Source organism: Gymnogyps californianus, chromosome 1 (genome assembly GCF_018139145.2).
Source record: "Gymnogyps californianus isolate 813 chromosome 1, ASM1813914v2, whole genome shotgun sequence".
In the NCBI taxonomy this organism is placed as follows: domain Eukaryota; kingdom Metazoa; phylum Chordata; class Aves; order Accipitriformes; family Cathartidae; genus Gymnogyps; species Gymnogyps californianus.
In genome coordinates, this window is record NC_059471.1 from 158,337,041 (window position 1) to 158,358,505 (window position 21,465).

Genomic DNA, 21,465 nt, shown 5'->3' on the forward strand with positions numbered 1-21,465 from the left:
TAAAAGTCAAAAGTTCCAATTTCAAAAGGCAATTCTCCCCTTCCAAATGGAAGGGTTTGTGTTTTTTCTAAAGCTGATAGTTAAGGTAATCTCTTTGTTGTGTGGGGGCAGAATGGGGGTCTGACTCCAGATTTCTGATTGCTTGAGGTTGACAGTACTGCTTACTATCAGACATAATACACAGTGCTGTGAGTGTCTTGCTTGTACCTGGGTGGTCATTTACTCCAGCATAAAGCAAGTATAAAATGCAGCATCGTGAAGCAACTTTTGTTTCTTTCTGCACTGGTATACACGATGGCACCAATGACAACAGGGCCGTTGTTGGACTGATAGCAGTTCCATTTATATTTGGCTCTCTTACAGGTCAGATGGCCTCTTTGTTAGTATCCTCAAAATCAAATTTTCCTTTAAAAGAGAAAAGAAAAAGGAGTGATAATAAATGAACTTCCCTATTTTAATCAAACCCTGCATGTTCAGAACACAAAGCAGAGCAAAATGTTGCTCAATCACTATTGTTTTTGCTTATTTCAGAAAGCAGTTCAGTTGGATTCAGTCATATCTAAAAGAGGCTTCATCTCCTGGAGTTCAATTCTGCAGGCAGCTGAGCAAATTAATCATATAGGGCTGGGACATAGGCGGGTATTAAAAAGCTAACTATGAAAAACTTTCAGACTTACCTCATTCCTCCTTTTCCACCCACCACAATGTTGGCAGTACCCTGGCTGACCAGATATATACATACCCATGTCTGCAAATCTGTTGTCTTCTTCTATCCTTCCTCTCTGTCTCTGTGACTAGGTCACTGAAAATAATGGCATCCCTTCCACAAAGGCAAAGAGAAGTGAGGCAACTGTAGATTCCCAAGAACATCCTGAAAAAAAATATTTGAACAGCTTTCTGTCACTCTGTAAATCCAGAGTAAAACCCAACATACATTTTTTTCTAAACCATAACCTCCAAAAGAAAGTGAGTATTTCCTAGAGCAGCTGTGTGAAGTGCTATCCTGTAGTACTGGGGACAATTCTTCGTTAGGAAAATTAAACAAAGATATTCACAACTCTTCCAGTGCAAGACCTGTTCTCTGTATTTCTTTCTGTGTTGTCTGGACAGGCACAAAGCGTGTTACACGCTAAACATTTATTTTAAAATTGAACTGAGGTAGCTGCCGATTAGACTTGAATGCCAGGAGTGGCCAAGTCCTCTCATCCAAGGAGTCTGACTTCCCACAGGGAGCACATGAAACAACTTGCTGCCCTGGACTGACTCATTTTCCTCAGACTGAGATAAGATCCCTACTATTTTTCAAAAAAAGAAAAGGAGGCTGTCACAATTGCTGGGGCTAGTCAAATTAACCATATTTGGTAAAATGCAAAGCATCTTTTGGCCCTGTTATTACCGCTTCTTGTTAGAGCTAGGAAGGTCATGAGATTTTTGGCTCAATGGTCAGTTTTTTTCTTGGAAAAAATAAAATCAGGTCAAAGTAAAACTTGTTTTATGGTGAATTTAAAAAGTGAAAAAGTGAAAAAAACCCAGTAATGTTACCTAAAAATAAGTATTTGTTTTTTTCCACCATCTTTGTTGTCCTTCTTTTCTTTCTTTTCTCTTTGTTTTTGCCTTTTGAATTTAGGCCTGTTTTGAAAAAAAGTTTCAAATTTTCTTTTGGAAAATAACACTAGGAAAATATGTTGACCTTTTGAAATTGAAATGTTTCACCAAAATATTCTGCAGACAAGTTGTTGATATTTTCAAAACACTGTTTCTCTTGTTTTCAGATGAAGTTATTTGGTGACCACATAAGTAGTTTTGGCCCCTTCCACATAAATTGTATTTTCTAGCGAAGGTAGGCTTCCTTAAACACTTTTCCTCAACTCAAGGAAACATGACTGCTCATAGCCACAGCAGCACTGATGTGCTAGCTCAGATGTGTATGCCTCCTCTTTGGTCTCAGGGATCTCAATGGTCCTCTTCAATGGGAGGACGTGAAAGACTGAAAATTCAAGAGTCAGTGACAGAAAATGCAGGCATGTAAAAACAGGCCTAGCACAAATATCCTTGGTTGTAACAGATCCCAGGATGTCTCTACTGTAAGAGCACCAAATCACACCCTGCTGAAGTATTTCAAGGTGGACTTACCTTGTGAAGCTCAGAATGCTTTCATTCACACCCAGAATTAAGCATTTCCCATTTCAAAAAATTATTTGTCTGATTTTGCCAAATAAAATCACACATACCTGAAGAAAATTACGTACATCTGAGATAGATAGGCTTTTCATTCCCCAAAGCCATGGAGTGGACACAGACCTGGTAATACAATCACTTCCCCCTCTGAATTAGGCCCTTTCATACTACAGGAAGTCCTAGAATCCACACTGAAAAAAACGAGTCACCTCCTGCAATTCCTTTTAGCTACTGAAAAAGAGTCAAGAGTGCCCAGAGACCCCCAAACCAGTGTTCGCATTGGGTTAAATTCAGTGTTCTGGTCCTCATTTGCAGGGTAATCTCAGCCAGTTTGGTCATGACCTCCAGTGAGAGCTATGTTATACTGGAACAATGGATCTGTCAGCCTCCTGAGTGAAAGGGGTGTGTGCAAAGGACAAAGGTTTCTCAGCAGCTGGCTCGTGAATCTGGTGTTCCTGCCTGGAAGGGATCAGGATGATTAAAAAACTCAGCACCTTCCAAGCAAAATGGAAAACCCACTTCTTTGCTTTGCTCTTCCCACAAATGCTCTACATGAAAAAATAAATTAAGTCCAGTCCCTGCCGCCTCGAAAGAAGAAAGAAACATTATTTGCGGGAAGAAAATGGCTAGGCTATTTCTGTCTATATATTTGTTATAATTTGGAGATCTACCACTGTGTTGCCACTACAAAGGCTGGTACCTAGTTGGGTGGAACAGATACAAACTGCAAAAAGATTCAAGAAATTTCTTTGCGTAACACCCATCTTTTTCTAATCCTTCATTTTTCTGATCATACTTCCTGCCTCAGTCCAGGCCTGATCAGCCACAGAGCTAAACAGGCCAGCAGCCCACTCCATGTGAGAGACACTTCAGGGTTTGGTGCATTATGCCTGAGAAATATTAGCATTGGTGTTCCTCCATTTCTAAGTCCTCTCCCAGTTTTTCTGAAAAATGATAGCTTCAAATTACAATACCACACTGAAAGTTGACAGTCTAAGCTATTCCAGATATGTCTCTTACCTCTGGATCTTTGCACACTCCAGCTGATCTATTTGTATTTTTATTTATGCCTCAGACATAGCTGTTTTGTTCACTTTGGCTGATGCTGTTTCCATTATCACTGCCTATTAGGTTGCTTTCCTGTAATCATCTCAAAGCATAACACCTCTATGAACGACAGCCCATGTTAGCTGTATTCCTTTAATGCTTGTTTGTCTGCAGGAGCTATGCAATCCTATACATGGTCACTCACCTACACTGTGACAACAGCTGCTGGGTCACCTGCTGAAAATTCCCAACAGCTGCCCTGCATGAGAAGTCCACATGTACCATCATCATCTGTCACACACCGGATACCTGTTTATCCCCACAGAGAAGAACACGGGTAAGTCACTTCCCAGTGTCTTGGGGGTTTTTTGTGGGTTTTGTATTAACTTATGCTTAGGGGGGGTTTTGGAAATGCAGTGAAATCTGTTTCTTGATGTAATAAGTCTGTATTGCAAAGATGCTGGTATCGTTATTCTTTGGCTATTGTTATTGTTGTACAATTATATTATATCTTAGTTTTATAATCTCATTTAATTCTATTTAAAAACACAGTAGGCTTGGAGAATATTTTATAAAAGAGAAGGCTTCAGTAGATTTCTTCTCTGATTCCTGTTTTCCTGTGCCATGTTCTATCCCAAAGGCTAGATGTGCTCAAAGAACGACCCTACTATACCATGTCTCAGGAGAGGTGATCCTTCTCCTCTGCTCAGCACTGCTGAGACCATATCTGGAGCACTGGATCCAATTCTGTGCTCCCTAGTACAAGACAGACATAGGCATACTGGAGTAAGTCCAGAAAAGGGCCACTTAGATGATTACAGGACTGGAGTGTTTGTCATACAAAGACAGGCTGAGAGAGCTGGGATTGTTTAGCATCAGGCAGAGAAGGCTCAGGGACAGTCTCATCAATGTGTATAAATACCTGGTGGAGGATGTAAAGAAGATGGAGACAGATTCTTCTCAGTGGTATTTAGTGACAGTACGAGAGGCAATGGGCACAAATACAAATACAAGAAATTCTGTTTAAACATAAACAAGCAAAAAACTTCTTTTACTGTAAGTGTGATCAAACACTGGAACAGGTTGCCCAGAAGGGCTATGGAGTCTCCATCCTTGCTGATATACAAACCCCATCTGGACACGATCCTGGGCAGCCTGCTCTAGCAGACCCTGCTTTGAGCAGGGGTTTAGACTAGACAACCTCCACAGGTCCCTTCCAACCTCAATGATTCAATGATTCTATGACTACTGTTAGACCTGCAAATAAAAAGTGTCCAAAGTTTGGAAAAATAGCCACATTTTCACCATAATATTCTAATCCCATCTCCATCACCAAAATTCGCTCAAGGCTCTCAATTAAAATAATTACAGTAGAAATTTATGTAACATTATTTGATCTTGGAAAACTTCAGAAACTCAGACTAAGTCTCACAGTGCTCTTTTCATCAAGCAACACTTCTTCTGTGCCATCCTTATTTGAGTGAGCATATAACTCATAGATATCCATAACTAGAAAGAAGCAACCACAAAATAATTGATGGAGAAGGGCCAGGCACATAGCAAGATTAGCGAATACTCAGATGCTGACATGATGCAAGAGGGTCAGAAGACTTTACTGAGTTCCTCAGTCTCACTGCATACTCATTAACCTTGCAAAAGTGCTTTCCCAGTGTGGAAGACTGTATACTGTTTGCAAGGGTTACAGTAGATTAATTTGAACCCTGCATCTCCTTCCCTCTTGGATGTGGTTAGGTTTGGATTTCTGTTTGAATGTCACTGCTAAGCCCTTACTGGAAAAACCTGGATATGGAGATATGGAACATCTCTCCTATCCAGCAGTATGATTGCTTGGTGGAGGCGGAAATAGGACAGCAGGGAGGTTCGGGATCTAACAGGATGCAAGAATTGGAACAGACCACAGTAAGGCAGTGTATATATAATATATATATGTGTATATATGTGAGAATTCATTGTTCCTAAAGGAATCTCTTGCCTCTGGTAGGTGATTTGAGGAAACTTTTTCATCTAGGTGAATCAACTTTTCTGAAAAGCAACAAAGAATTCTATAGTCTGACTTCTTTTGCCATTTGGTTTCATGTTTGACACATGGGTAGAAACATTTTGGTGATGCTTCTAAACATTTCAGTGACATCTGCCTTCTTGTCTGGAATGGACTTTGTAAGCTTATAGGGATAGGACCTCTATTAATCTGCGTTTATGTGGCTTCCATCACAAAGATTTCCTGATCTCATTTGCCCTCTATATAGTACTACTAAAATTTTTTTGATTCATTACAATTTGTACTTATTTTGGATCTACAGCAAAATCAACATATTGGTATTTCAGTTTTTATATGATTTGAGTCTAATGTGACAGGCTATAGAGATATGTTCCTGAAGAAGTGTCTGCAGGGAAATCCAGTGACCTCACCCATGATGTTTTGAAGCACAAGACTCATTATATAGTTCTTACGGAAGTTCCAGTCACAGCTTCAAGACAGAGCTCGTTTAAAAGCAGTAAAGAACCATATCTTCAGAGAGGAAAAGAAAAAATAAGAGCCCTTGTATACAAGATTCAAACAGATGGGTGCCCTGGAAAGAAAGAAAGAGAGAAGATCAAAGTCTGCACTAAGATTTCCAGGTTTCTGGAGAAGCAAGAAGTGGAGTGAGCAGCTGCTGTAGCCACAAAGACTGAGCCTCACTCCCATGCAGAGGGTCCAGCAGAGAGCACAAGCAGTACGGAGGCCACAAGCCATTCCCCTGCTGCATTTCCCACTAAATGCAGACTCTTAGCCACCCAGCATACCTGAAAGTTTCCTAACAGCAGTTCTGCTGGGGTTCCTACTAATCTTGCACACTAAAGATGATCCTCTGTGAAATATGAAGGCTCCAAACCTTCTTGAGATAAAAAGAGAATACCTAAAAGATCAGAGTGCTTTATACCACAATATTCCACAATGTAAAGACATTTAAGAACTGAAGCCTTGGAACAATGTAAAGCCCTAGTAGTTCCTAAGAGAGAATTGGATATTGTTATAGACTGAAATGTAGACCGTTGGATTGATTTGTACAAATACTTTATTTGTGCTTCTGGCCAGTTATAGAAAATAAAATGTAAGTTCAATGATAAAAACTGTCCCCTGTAAACTAAAAATTAAGGCCAAATGCATGTTACTGGAAATGAAGAAAGGGCTACATGATCTGTTCCCCATTATTAACACAAGCCTTATAGCAAGCAACACTAGTGTAGATTTGTGAAAGTAGAGAAGAGCACAAGGTCCATAATCTGCTCTAGCTCACTCCAGTAAATAATCTTATTCAAAATCCACAGTGGTACTCTCCACACGTGTAGGGTCTCAGGACTGTAAATGGAAGATCTGTGGTATTAATAAAGAAAATATCCTTATATATAATTGGGATTTCCCTTCTTCCAACTTGTGTCTGTTGCCTCTCACCCTGTCACAGTACACCTCTGAGAAGAGTTCAGCTCTAGTTGGTCTATACCCTCCTGTTATATAGTTGTAGATCATCCCTTTGTCTCTCTTCTTAAGGCTGGACAAAGCCAGTTCTCTTCCTGTAAGTCATGCGCTTCAGTCCCCTATCTGTCCTAATGTCCCTCCACTAGACTCGCTCCAGTATGTCAATGTCCTTTTTATAGTGGAGAGCAAAAAACAGGACACAGTACTCCAGATGTGGTCTCCCAAGTGTCAAATAATAGAGAAAAATAATCAATCCTTTAGGCCTGCTGTCCACACTCCTGCTAATACAGCCCAGTATGTAGCTGGTCTTCTTCATTGCAAGGACATGCTGGTGACCCATGTTCAATATTTTGTCTACCAGAACTTGCATGCAATTTTCAGCAAAGTTGCTTTCTCTCCAAATGGCCCCAACCTGTGCCACTGCAGGAGTTATGTCGCAGATGCAGGACTTTGCATTATTCCTGTACTATCAACTGACCATTCTTTCTGAATTATAGCTGCTAGACTCCAGAGTAACTGCCAGTTCCCAGCTGGACTTCCCCAAAGACATGCCATCTGTGTATTATCCCCACTACTCAATGACTATAGATGTGGTTCAGCAGTCACTGTAAGACATGGTACTTGGCAGAAAACATTTTTGTTGGATTTTTCGGGTACACTTTCTTCTTAGAGAGATGAAGGGTTCCTCAGCCAATCACTTTCAGATAGGCGGGAAAATACTAGCCTTGAAGGAGCATGGTCATCTCCTTCTCATGTCCTCAGTGCTCTCTCTCCTGAAGTTGAAGAGAGACAGAGTAAGCTTCCTGGACCAAAAGTACACAATAGAGATTAGGATAAGAAATGTTATAACTCCATACTCAAGTGAGTTGAAGTGCTGTATTTTAGCCAAAAGTGATGAGTGTTTGAAGGAAGGAGACAAGATCAATAGCTTCCAGACTAGGACATAGCATCCTGAATGACTACAGAAAGCACGAAGTGCAAACACTGCCTTACAGGACTTGGCTTTGGGAGTCCAAGGGCACCCCGGACTACAGGAGGGACTAGATAGGCAAGCATCTTCTTCAAGCAGAGAAGGCTGCACCGTGAAATGCCAGGCTTACGCAGATCTTGCAGATCTTGCTTACCAGTCTACCGCGTTGAAGGAATTAAAACACAAGATGTCTGCCTACCACAGTGTGAAACAGCTCCACGACATAGCCATTCCTCTCTCTCCTACTCTCCACAGAGAGACTATCAAAGTTGTATCATGTGAACACCAGCTTGTTTGAGGTAGATTATGGAAACCACTCATACTTACAGCTAAGCACAAGTGAATGTAAGAATGAGAGCTCAATGTTGAACAATGAAGATGGACATAGGGCCTTATGTCCTGAAAATGTTTTTTCGAGGGGGTTCTCTGCTCTCATTTTGAAACTGCTGGTTTGGCTGGTGTAAGACATGACATGGTGTCTCTAGAAAACCATCATAAAATCAAAAGAATAGTAGAAGTTTAAACTCCACCCAGTGTAAACATGACATTGAACTTTCCAGAAAAAGTCTGTACAAATAACTTTCCTTCCTTTCTCACGATGACTTGGGTACCCTGTTGGTTTATTTATCACGGTTTGTGTTTCATTTCAATAGCATACATTTTAAGAGCCTTTAAACTTCTGTGCTGAATTAGCATCAAATGTTCGCATGGCTACACAAAGATGGGGAGGTTGCAGAAGGTGTCCATGCATCTTCTGCTAGTGAATGGCCGAAATAATGGTGACCAACAAACACTGACCCTGCAGTTTCTTATAGCTAAGGAAACTACTCCCTCCTTTACCCCTGGCTGTCCCTAGACAAGGGGTTAGGATAAAAAAAGAAAGTAGGCAGGTTCTCCAACCTCAAATCCCACTCTATTCTTGAGTCAGCTGTGCTAAAGCCGTATGTTGTATGCTTCAGATGCAAATTAATACATCTCTCTCCACCCCAAAAAAGGAACATCTGACCCCAGTGCAAGGAGACAGCTGAACTCCATAGTGTAGTTCTTTAAGTCAAATCTTACCATACTTCCTCAGCCTGGATAGCAATTTACTAGGAACACGGCAATAAAATAATAATAAAAGGGAAATACACTTTCTCCTTAGAAAGTGCACAAATGAGTCTGCAATTTAAAACTAGTTAGAGAAACATGCTGAGTCTCTATTTGTTGTTGTGCTGAACACATCATTTCACTAAGTGGCATCTGCTTCCCAGCTGAGCTGGGAAATATCTTCTTTTAAGAGGCTATTTAAAATATCATTCTCCTATGCAAAAAAGTGCAACTGTATGTCTCAAAAGTTATAGAATTATTAGTGGCAATACAATTATTATGCATACTAAATAGTGTTTTTAAATGGATTTTAGATACACAGGAAGTTACAACTATGGTAGCTATAGCAACCAGCATCCCCATCCAATGCAGAGTCAGTATCCATCCTTACCACATGATACTGCTATTTCTGGACCACTTCACTACTCAGCTTACCACAGAAGCTCTTCACAGGTAAGTTGGATTTATTACTTGACAATGCTTGCTATAACATTTTAAGTCAAGTTGTGCTTGTAAATTTCTTATCAGCATACTAGCTGTCTGAATCAATAAGCTGTCATCAGTGTAGTCATTGATGGTCCCTAATTTTTTTCTTTTCTAATATTACCTAGATATCTTTTCATTCTGGTGGAGATTCTTTTATCAGAAGTAGCTTTAGATCATACTAAACTCTAAAATCCAGCAGCCTGGATCATAGAAAGTGTTTCTGTGTTAAGGAGTAGCTGAAACAAAAATGAATATAATTAGTTGTATGTTTCTTATGTGTTGGGAACAGGAAGAGATTCCTAACAAGAAATAAAAGTGTTTTCACAGAGTTGAAAGAAGATGCAGAGACCATAGTGAATTCTTCTGGGGCCTCTGCTTTTGAGAATACATATGTTTAGGAATTTGCCAAAAATGTGAGTTCTGAATACAGTTTGAATAGCTTCAGGATGCCATTGCAAAGAGGTTCTGTTTAATCTGTATGCCATGGTCTCCTACTATAATGCTGAGGAATTATGTCAGTTACTGTTTCAGGACTGTTTCAGTTTACAAAACTGAGCTAGTAGAAACCAGCACAGATTAAGTGGGAAGACGATATTTGGCAACAGTTCAAAAGTAGTGCCACTGTAGGAGGGCTTTAGTACATCATGCAACTGGTGCTTCCCCAGTGGGGGAAGCTGCTCTCTGGGCTCTCTGCTGGAAGATTTGCAAAAGGCGGGTACACGCAGGAGGTGATGGCATTGGGATATTCTACCCACATGGCACCTCTTATGCTTTATCTACTGGAAATTTATACAAGTATGTTAGGGACCATCATGCTTAACTCTCATCACTGGACTGGAACAGTTTCATACCAGATGCAAAGATGTGAATTTGGTAGTGCTTTGGACTAGAACACACAAGACCTGCATCTCATTCTGGTCTTTGGCACCAGTCTGCCAGGTGATCTCAGAGTAGTAATTTCTCTTTTTTATGCTTCATTTTCCCTAGCTGTAAGATAAGAATAATGGTATTGATCTCCTTAAAGCTTTTTGAAATCTGCTGGGCAGATTGTCCTATACAACCCCAACATGCTCGTTTGGACCAGCTCAACAATGGCTCCCTAGCTTATGGAACAAACAAGTCTACAACTACTCTCCTATTTGCATAGCACCTGGTCCATCAGACAGACTACATGAGGTCTGAGGATTTGTTCGAGGGTTGTTGCAGCTGCTGTATCTTCGATAGGAACAGTGCGTGAATGTTTAAGTACAGTGTCCTGTGATAGGTTTGTATACATTGATTTTTCAGTACAGGCCTTACCCTGTTATCTCAAGATTTTTTCCAGAATGCATCACTTTCTGACTTAAAATTGGCTCACCAATTTTCTTTACTCTCTCTTATCCTTTACTGCAGAAAACCCACATGACTGCTGGTTCTGAAATGGTCTGCAAGGTCATGAATCTGTATGTAAAATGCAGAATTAGGCTTTTACTGTTTAGAAATGCTATCACCTGCACAAGGAGTTTCTTTCTACCCTCTGACAACTGTTTTTGTCACACTGACATAGACAGCGTAAGTTAAGCAAGAAATAAATAAAGCGAAGCAAGATCAATACATTTGTAGTTTACTCATGTCCTGGTTAACATGCTATATGGAAATAGTAACACACATTAAAATCATGCAAATATTGTTCATACTGTAGTAGGCTGTCTCTACAAGTGCAGATGTCAGATCATTACTTCCTCTCTTGCTAGCCCTTGAACTGTCCTGAACACACATGAAGAACAGCTATGCTTTAATGATCACACTTCAGAGCAAAATGATTTCAACTTGTATTTAGCATGTTCTTTCTCATGCTGCTTGTAAACTGAGATGGAATCTCACAGCAGGATGCAGCTAACAAAACCCTATCAATGCGCTCATTCTGTATTGAAAGGAGCTACAAACTGAAACCCTACTTTCAAAAATAATCTGAAGTCTTGAACGATTTTAATATGGGATTTGCTGACATTCTTTTTAAAGCTAAATGAGCTTCTGTAAAATGCCTGCCCTGATGATAAGTCCTTTCTTAACTACTTTTAACCAACAAAAGTTCACAATGTACTGTTGCCTGCAAAGCCTAATAAGATGTTAGGGAACTACTCTTTTTCTAGCAGACTTTCTAAGGGGAACATGGTGCAAGGAATTGCATTAGGACTCATGACATTGCAAAATCAAAATACAGAAAGGCAAATTTGCACAGCTGCCATTATACTGAAACTGGAGGAGATGCAATGCGTATGGCTGTGGTAATATAATCAGTTGAGAAGAGGAGGCATTGACCATAACTCTTCAAAAGAACTCTTTGTTATAATCTACATTCAGTCCAAATATAGAACTCTGGCTCAGCTTTAGCTAATATTCTATCATGCTCTTCGGGATCGTGTCTAGGGATTAACTCCTAAGAAAAAATCTGTGGCGGGAGTAAGTTCTCCTCTACAAACATGGAATCAGAGAGAGACCTTGTCCCAGATAGGGGTCTGAGCCAAAACAGGCGACATGTAATAGAGGTGGGTTTTAGGCTGCAGCATAAATTACTTTTGTGGTCTCAAAGAATACCATGTCCAACCTCTTCATGTGGAAGAGAGCAACATACTCCAGGTTTTATCAGGTCTGTTATTTTGAGGCTATTTTCCATCCCAGAGCAATGTACCTAAAGAAAAACAGAGAGTTGTGCTTGATTTTTTGTTCGTTTGTTTAGTAGAGCTTTAAGATGGATCATTTCACAGATACGATTTACAAACCATCAACAAAAAAAGTGGAATTGGAGGAAAGGGGATGGAGGGAATAACTTTTATTTGGTGGAAGCGGGGAACTGAACAGTGGGAAAGGGGAAGGGAATGAGTGACCCTTTAAATTATATTTGCCAACATGTAACATGTTGTCGTTATTTAACCCCAGCCAGCAGCTAAGGACCACACAGCCGCTCACTCACTCCCCCTCCGGTGGGATGGGGGAGAGAATCAGAAGAGTAAAAGTGAGAAAACTCGTGGGTTGAGATAAAGACAGTTTAATAGGTAAAGCAAAAGCCACGTGTGCAGGCAAAGCAAAACAAGGAATTCATTCACCACTTCCCATCGGCAGGTGTTCAGCCATCTCCAGGAAAGCAGGGCTCCATCACATGTAACGGTTACTTAGGAAGACAAACGCCATCACTCCGGACATCCCTGCCTTCCTTCTTCCTCCCCCAGCTTTATATTGCTGAGCATGACATCCTATGGTCTGGAATATCCCTTTGGTCAGCTGGGGTCAGCTGTCCCGGCTGTGTCCCCTCCCAGCTTCTTGTGCACCCCCAGCCTCCTCGCTGGTGGGGTGGTGTGAGAAGCAGAAAAGGCCTTGACTCTGTGTCAGCACTGCTCAGCAATAACGAAAACATCCCTGTGTTACCAACACTGTTTCCAGCACAAATCCAAAACATAGCCCCATACCAGCTACTATGAAGAAAATTAACTCTATCCGAGCCAAAACGAGCACACATGTTGATCCCAACCTGACAATACAATGATGGTTGCATTATATTAATTTTAGGTTGTCTGCTGTGGTTTTGTCATTGGAATCCTTACAGTGGGGCTGTGCTGGCGAAGAAGTCACACAGCTGTAGATCTTGTACTACGTACAGCTCTTGAAAAGTGCAATCCTTGGCTTGGGGGTCCCAAGCCAAGCCTATCTCACCTGACCAGTGGCAAGTCCATGGTAATGAGAGGCTTCTGGATAATTTGAATCCCTCAGTGTTAGAGGAAATGAGACAGCGGTAGTTGCTAAGGCTGATACCACTGAAGCACTGAGTGTCACAGCTGCATGCTCACTCACACCCCATCCCGTAGCAGACTGGTGAGAGCCCTTGAGGTTATTGTTATCTCCCATCTCTGAGAGTCTTGGAGCTTACCTTAGCTCACAGAGGAATGTGGTAAGTGTCTTGTGACTTTGGGCTACATAGACTTTTTGATAAGTAGCTCATAGTTTCAGAAAGATCAAGTGACTCTCAGATGGACAAGGCAAAAAAAATTGAGGAAATGGCTTGTAAAAAACTTTATAGGGGAGTAAATGTTCTGCTGAAGTAGTATCTGCAGCTACTAACCCAGCATAAGCCTAAAACTGGCTCCTTCTGGCAGTATAGGCTGACTAATTCCCACTGATGGCTAAGAGTCTTTTTGTTGACAGGCACAGTCTGTTCAAACCTTGGTCTTAATCCGAATTTTTTTTTTTTCTTTCATCAGCATCTGTGAATAGTTCTCAGAACAGTTGCTTCCTTGTAACTCCAGGCCTGATTGCTCATTTCTTGACTTGGCTTACTGGCCAGGAGCCTGGCACACAAATAAAGAAAAATGATCTACAGATTGATTTGTTACTACCTAATTCTCTAAGCCATAGTGCAGAAGTGCATACAATCCTATGATGATACTCCATCATCATTCAGAAGAGGACTATGTAATGTGTGTACATGAACACATCTATACTGACTTTATGTTTCGTCAGTCCTCTGCCTCTGCAGTTTTAGGTACTCTGCAAATGCCAGGGTAGAAAATAGACAACAACCCTGTCTAAAAGCCTCTGAGCGTTCCTATCAACCTATGCCAAGTTTAGCAGAGAGGTACCCCCTTCAAAGGTAACCCCTTCACGATGTCACCACCTAATCCACCTCCACAATGTACGCTTGACTGGCTTTTGATCACAGCTTTTGTCTGCAAATTTCACCCTGGTTGGACAGGTCTTGATCCTCTTTCAGGCTATCCATAAATATTTCAATTCACATCATTCCACCTCTTAAATACAAAGTAATTCATGCTGCAGTAATTTTTCTTTGTAAATCACAAGGATAACACTTTTAATAGGAAGAGTAATTAGAGAGCAGCAGTATATATTTTTATATTTTAATATATCTGGTAACATATAAAGGTGCACATCATATGAATGTGCATCACTGTATATGCAGTATGAAAAATGGCAAACATACAATATATGCGTAAGTACTCTAATGCATGGCTGTAGTGAATCATATTGCAGGTCCATTTATCCAGGTTCTATCTCCAGCAATGGCCAGAAACAAATGTGTGGAAGAAAAGTCTTAGAAATAGGGTAGGTAGACAGCGGTCCTTTCACCAGCATAGCCACGCTGTGTTTGTCAAGAGCTGACCTAGGGACATCCTGAGTAGGAAGCAGCAGCTGGACTTCTGTATTTTGTAGCAAACCACTCTCCATTACCCTGTCTTTGAGCTTTTTTGTTCTTTGAGCTTTTTAGTACTTACAGACTTCTTAAGGATGGGTTGTATGAAACCCATATTCTCTTGTTAATTTTAAGACTGCTATCGCATAATTGCATTGGGTGCCTTATGGTTTTTGGGTGATGAGGAACAGCGAATATTCATTCCTATTTATCTGCTCTCACCATTTGAGACATCGATCTGCATCATTCCTCCCACCTCCTTCCTGTCATCTCTTTTCCAGACCTCAGAGTTATCATCCATTTAGTTTCTTCTGTGATGGATGCTCTACACACAGGAGTTATCTAAGGACTGTAGGTGCACTGCAGGGCAGGCATAGTCTGGTGGGCACACGGACGTCCTGTTCTCTCAATTGCGCTGAGCAGGGAACCTGCTGGAGCTGCAGCTCCCCTCCAGCCTTTCTGTGCAAACCTGATCTCAGAGTAGGTAGGAGGGATTCAGTCAAGAAGCTGCCAGATCAGCCACTTAGATCTGGGAAGCAATCCTAGATCTCATGCTGCATACAGCCTTATTTTACCTTTTCTTCCTTCGCACTTGCAAAATGGAGTAACCACCTCCAAATGGCGTATCTCAGGTAGAGGTACTTAACAGAGAGCCACTGAAGTGGCATAGCAGTGTTTCCCTTTTTGTTTCTTGAGATGCAATTCCCACCTTAAAGACAAGCATTTTTTTTGCTGCTTTTAAGCTATTGCTTGTTGCGCTCAGGAGCATAGCCAGGGTCAGCTGTTCCTGAACTGGGGCTCTGTCCTCAAGAGGCACTAATCAACTTCTGGGACTGGGAGGAGAACATTTGTATCAGCAAGTGCTTGCACTGCAGTTTTGTTGTCATCAGATTTGGTTTATGAAGAGCATAGTTGACTTCCATGGTCTGGACAGAACAAATCAGCCTGGAAAACACTGCAGTAGTACAATCTGCTGTTAAGCAGTAGGTTGGGTCTGCACCTCTCAGAGGCACAGAGCACAATATTGTGGCCATAGTTAAAGGAGCTTTAAGCAGTGTTTGTACTCTGACTCTCCTAAACTGCTCTGAGAACTGTGGTGGTCTCACATAACTTCCCAGAAATGCCCTACGAGTTGCAGCACCACTTAGTTTCTCTGTGCAATGTTGCATGCCACAATTCTACCCAACCACGTTTTCACTTCCCTTCATATGCCTCTACAGCAGGATTTACATAGGGGAAGTACTGGAAGAAGGTAGTAACTGGTTTTTGTTACAGTGGGGGAGCCAAAGAAATCCTCTTCCAGACAGAGCTCGTGCTTTAGTGTCCATTCATGTTGTTCTGGCCCATCCACATCACAAAAAACAAGAAGGGGAAAAGTTCTTGTCCCCCCAGCACATACACAGTATAAGCTCATGACTATACCAATGCAGTAAGAATAATATACCCTTCCCAATAACCACTCTGTCATCAAACAGCTAGGAATGACAGAAAGAAAAAAATACTGTCCAAATCCCACCCATGCAACAAGAATCATTGTTCCTAACTGTATGGCTTCATAACGGACTTGAGATTTTTAGAACGTAATTGACGTAATTGTGTATTGAATGCAACAGGAAACAGATGTCTTTTAACTTCTTTTTAAATAATTACAAATAGCGTTTTCATAAGGCTCCAAATGCCACTCCCAAAAGTACCAAAAGCTCTTAGATTGACTTGAAAGTTTCACCCAACCTATTTCGCAGACTAATATTCAATAAGCTTCAGTTTGTGGAGAAAAGGATCAAGGGTTATAGAGATGCAATCAATCAATAGTTTTGATTATGTCATTTTCTGAGATTATAAGCATATTTTTATGAAGTTAATTTATAGCCAGTTCTTCACAATTGCTATAATTTCTGGTATGAGTTATTTGCAAGTCCTAAAGTAGTGGCTAACGTACAACATGAACTTACAGCATTCTGCAAAAGTGTGAGCTAATGCAATGTAAAGTCAGAGCCACATTCATAAGGAAAATATTTTGCTGTTTGGACAGAGGCACCTTTCACCTCCATGCATAATCAGTCAGTGAGTTGAGGATAAGAATAAAGAGATTATTCTCCATCCTCACACTGCAGGAACTCAGTCTTCACTTCATGGGAGGACATATTTAACGTTGTATTTTCTAAAATAATACTAAAAGAAATTGAATTAATTTTACATTTTTGGGCAAGGCCTTAACAATAATCTGCTCAAAGTCTTCCAGACTTAAAGGGCTTCTTGTCTAGGTCTAACAGCAGCAGTAGCAGCAAGTGTGAGTTAACCCAGAAAATGGTAATTTCCTGTCAAGAGCCCTCCAACAAATGTCGCTTTTATATCTGGCAAAGATCACTAGGCCCCAGTGTTTTGAGTTCAGCATGCTTAAGCACTCTTCATTAAACCGGATGTAGAGTGTGAAAGGTGATTCAGGCAGCATGGGCAGGCATCCGCCCAGATGGCTATGCTTTGGACACTCCAACAAGGCTGAATAGATGCTTCATTGGGTGAGTTAATAGTCAGGCAGGGGCCAATGAGTACTTTAAAAATATTGTCTTTCAATAGTCTCTTCACTGTAGGGAAAAAGAAGTCACTGACTCATTTGCGATTAGCTGACCTACCATTACAAAACTTTCCATCTTGCATTCAGTCATAACAGAATTTATTGTAAAATACTAGATATTTAGAGTCCATGTTATTTTCAAGCAATTACTCTTTTTACATTCATGACACATTCATAAACACAGCTGCATTGGGTGTGCTTGATGAAAAGGAAAAGCAGCACACTGTATCCTGTCCCCTCATGCACAGCCATTAGCCCTGCCTTCTTAGTAATCCTTAGCATGGCCTCTTGACTGCAGATAGGAGGAGGATTATCCTTCCTTTTCAGTGCATCCTGAAGTTCATTCTCGGAGCCAAGGTTTCATTCCCGCAACGGCACAGGTTTTGTGGTTCCAAACTACCTAAAAGACATGATGTGTCTTCCCCACATAATGCCATGTACAACCAGGAGACCCACCACAATATTCCCAGAGTTCATTTTGTTCCTCTTGCTCATAGATGAAAGTTTTGCAGTCTACAAATTATCAAGTAGCAAATTATCCCGGCTGAAGCCGGGGCTTTCTCTTGGCATTTGTAAGGGGTATGAAAGCAAGTAATTCCCGTTATAAGTCACAACCTCAGTTTCACAACCTCAAAGGAAAATTGCACTGAGTCAGGATGGCAAAGGATTCTGTTAGGGTTAACAACACAGTAGATGAATTATTGCTTTGGGAAGAAGACAAGAGATAATCATTGGTGTATTATGGCAAAAGTCTAGATTAATCTTCTTGTAAGTATATTCTTTAATACAAGAATCTACAGTGACTTCAGGTATAGATCAATGGGTAATAAAGGCAAAGACCATGGTAACTGGTATCAAGTAAAACACTACTGAAGACAAAGAAGAATGTTTCTAGCTTGGCCCACATCTTGCAGCTCCACAGGTGACATACAGAAAACAGAAAGTTAAAGATGTATTCTTTGTGCGGTGTGGTTTTTTCCCAATGATCCATCTTTGTCTTGACTCCTATCATCTCAAAGCATTTTGTACACAGTCATTAGTGGGACATTTGAGATCAACCAGGAAAAACAACTTATGGATTTGACAACTATGGAAAAGGGACTTTTATTTAACTTGAGCCAACCTAACGAATGGATTACATCATGTAGCAGCAGGAAGAAAAGAGCCGTCTTCTGAGGACTGCTCATTCTCTGTCTTAAATATTTATCTCAAGGTTTGATAAATTCTTCCAGTGGCTGTAGTCAGAGCACAGATGACTCACTTTTATTAGATGCCTGACTTTTTGATAACTAAAGTTAGATAAGATGAATTCAAGTCTGAAGCTATACTGAATCACTTGACAACTTGTTTCCTCTTGTCGTGGTTTAACCCCAGTCAGCAACTAAGCACCATGCAGCCGCTTCCCCCTCCCCCCTCCCAGTGGGGTGAGGAAGAGGAAAGGAAAAAAAAGTAAAACTCGTGGGTTGAGATAAGAACAGTTTAATAACTAAAGTAAAATATAATACTAACAATAGTAATAATGAAATATAATAATAATAATAGTAATGAAAAGGAATATAACAAAAAAAGGAAGGGGGGGGAAACAGTGATGCACAATGCAATTGCTCACCACCCGCTGACCAATGCCACAGTTGCGATCCGCCCCTCCCGGCCAGTTCCCCCCTGTTTATATACTGGGCATGACGTTCCATGGTATGGAATACCCCTTTGGCTAGTTCGGGTCAGCTGCCCCGGCTATGCTCCCTCCCAGCTTCTTGCGCACCTGCTTGCTGGCAGAGCATGGGAAACTGAAAAGTCCTTGGCTTAAGATAAGCGCTACTTAGCAACAACTAAAACATCAGAGTGTTATCAACATCATTCTCACACTAAATCCAAAACACAGCACTGTACCAGCTACTAAGAAGAGAGTTAACTGTCCTAGCCGAAACCAGGAGACCTCTGTATTCATTATGGCAAGAGCTTTGCTCGTGAAGATGTTCAGGCGAAGGCAGTCAGCAGGCACTAGTATCAAAATTACTTTAGTGTATTGCCAGTGCAGACCAGGAAAGCAGCATCCTAAATCTATTAGCTAGTCTCCCAAACATTAAAAATATGAAACTTGTTCAACTTTTTCTGGAACCTCTTATGTTTACTTAGAATACTTGCAGGTTGTTTGTCTTTTGACAGAGTGCCCTGTCCTTAATTAATGAGTTAAAGGAGAGAACTATGATCCTAAATTCAAATCATCTCATTTAAAACTTCAGAGCTTGAGTTTCATTTTTGCTGGGCACTGGCAACTCTTATCTTCAGCAAAAGCTTCTGGAAAGCCAACAAGTCTGAAAACTTGATTCTTCTGCAAAGGAATATAAGGCTTTCTGTGGTCAGTGCCTAAGCTCTGCCGAATTTTCCTAATGAAAAGCCTTTCTCTGGGGTGAAGATGGAAATTTAGATGATCTTGTATAGACTTGTTGCCAGTGTTGCCAATACAGCTTATTCTGATAGTTGTATTAGCAGTACCAGTTGAAGTGTTGACGTTCCAGTATGGTGCTGCCATTTACCAGCCTGTTTCAGCAGCTGATTGCACAGGTAAATCCACAGTCTCTGTGGTGATGAGAAGTATATGCTAAATAATGCATCGTACAGCTTTGATGTCTCCCCTCTCATCTGCTAACTGGCCTGTCTCCCCAGCACATGATGGAATATGCTAAATCACTAACTACAGTATGTTGGTCAAAAATAGCCTTCTCTTTCTCCTCGCTAATTAGGAGTGGCCAGCGTGCGGCTTTTGAGCTGCCTGAGGCTTGTGAACTGCTCGAATACATTTGCCAAGGCAGGGCTGCCTTCCTGGCTGCGGTCTGAAGGGAGTCAGCAGAAACTCCTCATGGAGTCATTGCTGTAATTGCCTTGGGGACCCGCTTGTGCAACTGATTAACCCCAGCCCCATCCGGCAGTGGAGTAATGTAATGAGACCTTTTGGGAATCACTGCCATCTCCCTCCTAGGAACAACTATGGCAGCTCTTCTCTCCATGACCCTCCAAAATATGGGGAAGGGGTTTTACAGTCCTCAGCCATATAAAGTTTTGGCATGCAGCTTGCAAGGTTTGTAAGCATCAGAAGAGGTGATAGTCCTACTTTGGTGACAGCTTTCTAGTTAAGGGAATACCACAGCGTCAAACAACCCAAGATAATGAAATTTTAAATTATGACAATTTTTGTAGAAAAGGCATAAAGGTGTAAAATGTAGAAGCTCTGAAGATACATGGCTGGTCAAGGGGAACAGGGATGCTAACCATCTCTGCAATGCAGATGGATAACAGGAGGGCAAAACGGGGAGAGCCATTTCTTAGGCACAGCACACAGATGATCTGCTCCTGTAAGACAGGTAATAAGATAAATATACGTTAAGCAAGCACTCATAAGCACAGTTTACTTTCTGTTGCTGGGCAGCCTGTGGCTATAGAGGGCAAAAGCTGTTCTCTGTTTTCCTGCCTATCCTATCCTCAGCACATCTTCTCCTTAGTGGGAGGCATTTGTCGAACCTCTTTGATTTCTAGTTTCCAACTGTCACTGTGAACAGCTGGGGAATAGAGAGATTCTTCTTCTGCCTGCCTCTTTTCATAAGTTCTCCAATTAGCCGCTTGCTCTGAGGCCAGACCATACTATTTTTCTGCAGAAACTGGCAGGATGGCTTGTGAACATTTGAAAGGGAAGGCACCTTTCCAGTAATAAAGATCCTTTTGCTCTCCTCCCTCAAAACTCACTTGAGTGAGCAGGAGTCGGGACATTTTATACTCTTTTTTTTACTGAATTGCAAGTTTCCAAGTAAAAGCTGTGAGAAAAAGATTAGATGAATTCAATTTATTTTTCTGCTCCCAGATATACCTACCAGTATCTAGCTCTTTGATAAATTAATTTAATATTTAAATGCAGTGACTGCTTTGCAAGACTTTCCCTGACACTTCGGTTTAACTGCAGGCACTAGTTATCTGATATTCTACCTCCAGTATGTTACCTAGTTGTTGGAGGGCTGCTAATTCATATGATTTTGGTTTTGTTAAACACGGAATTGTGACATCACCAGTCCTTATTTTAAAATTAAGTATGTGGTAGATAATTCCTTAATTTGTTTTTCTTTGTTTTTATTGCAGTACACTTTCAACAGCCCAACATCAAGAATGGAGCCCTGTTTGATGAGCAGTACTCCAAGGCTGCATCCCACACCAGTGACTCCTCGCTGGCCGGAGGTCCCAGCTGCGAACTCCTGCTACACAAGCCCATCCATGCACTCCACAAGATACGGAAATTCTAGTGACATGTACACCCCCTTGACTACGCGCAGAAATTCTGAATATGAGCACATGCAACACTTTCCCGGCTTTGCCTACATCAATGGGGAAGCCACCACAGGTTGGGCTAAATGAAAATGACTGGTATCAGCTAAGCCCATATAATTAAAAGAGTTATAAAAACTTCATCTTAT

The 21,465-nt window shown here is 41.1% G+C and overlaps 1 protein-coding gene across 1 annotated transcript in view; it reads left to right on the forward strand.

The window, feature by feature from the left end:
- Nucleotides 1-21,406, forward strand: part of RFX4 (regulatory factor X4) — a 98,889-nt gene extending 77,483 nt beyond the window's left edge. The window contains exons 16-18 of the mRNA XM_050899815.1: nucleotides 3,400-3,562; nucleotides 9,077-9,215; nucleotides 21,134-21,406. Coding sequence (XP_050755772.1) covers nucleotides 3,400-3,562; nucleotides 9,077-9,215; nucleotides 21,134-21,406 — 575 coding nt within the window. The remainder of the gene's footprint in view (nucleotides 1-3,399; nucleotides 3,563-9,076; nucleotides 9,216-21,133) is intronic.
- Nucleotides 21,407-21,465: the final 59 nt, after the last annotated feature.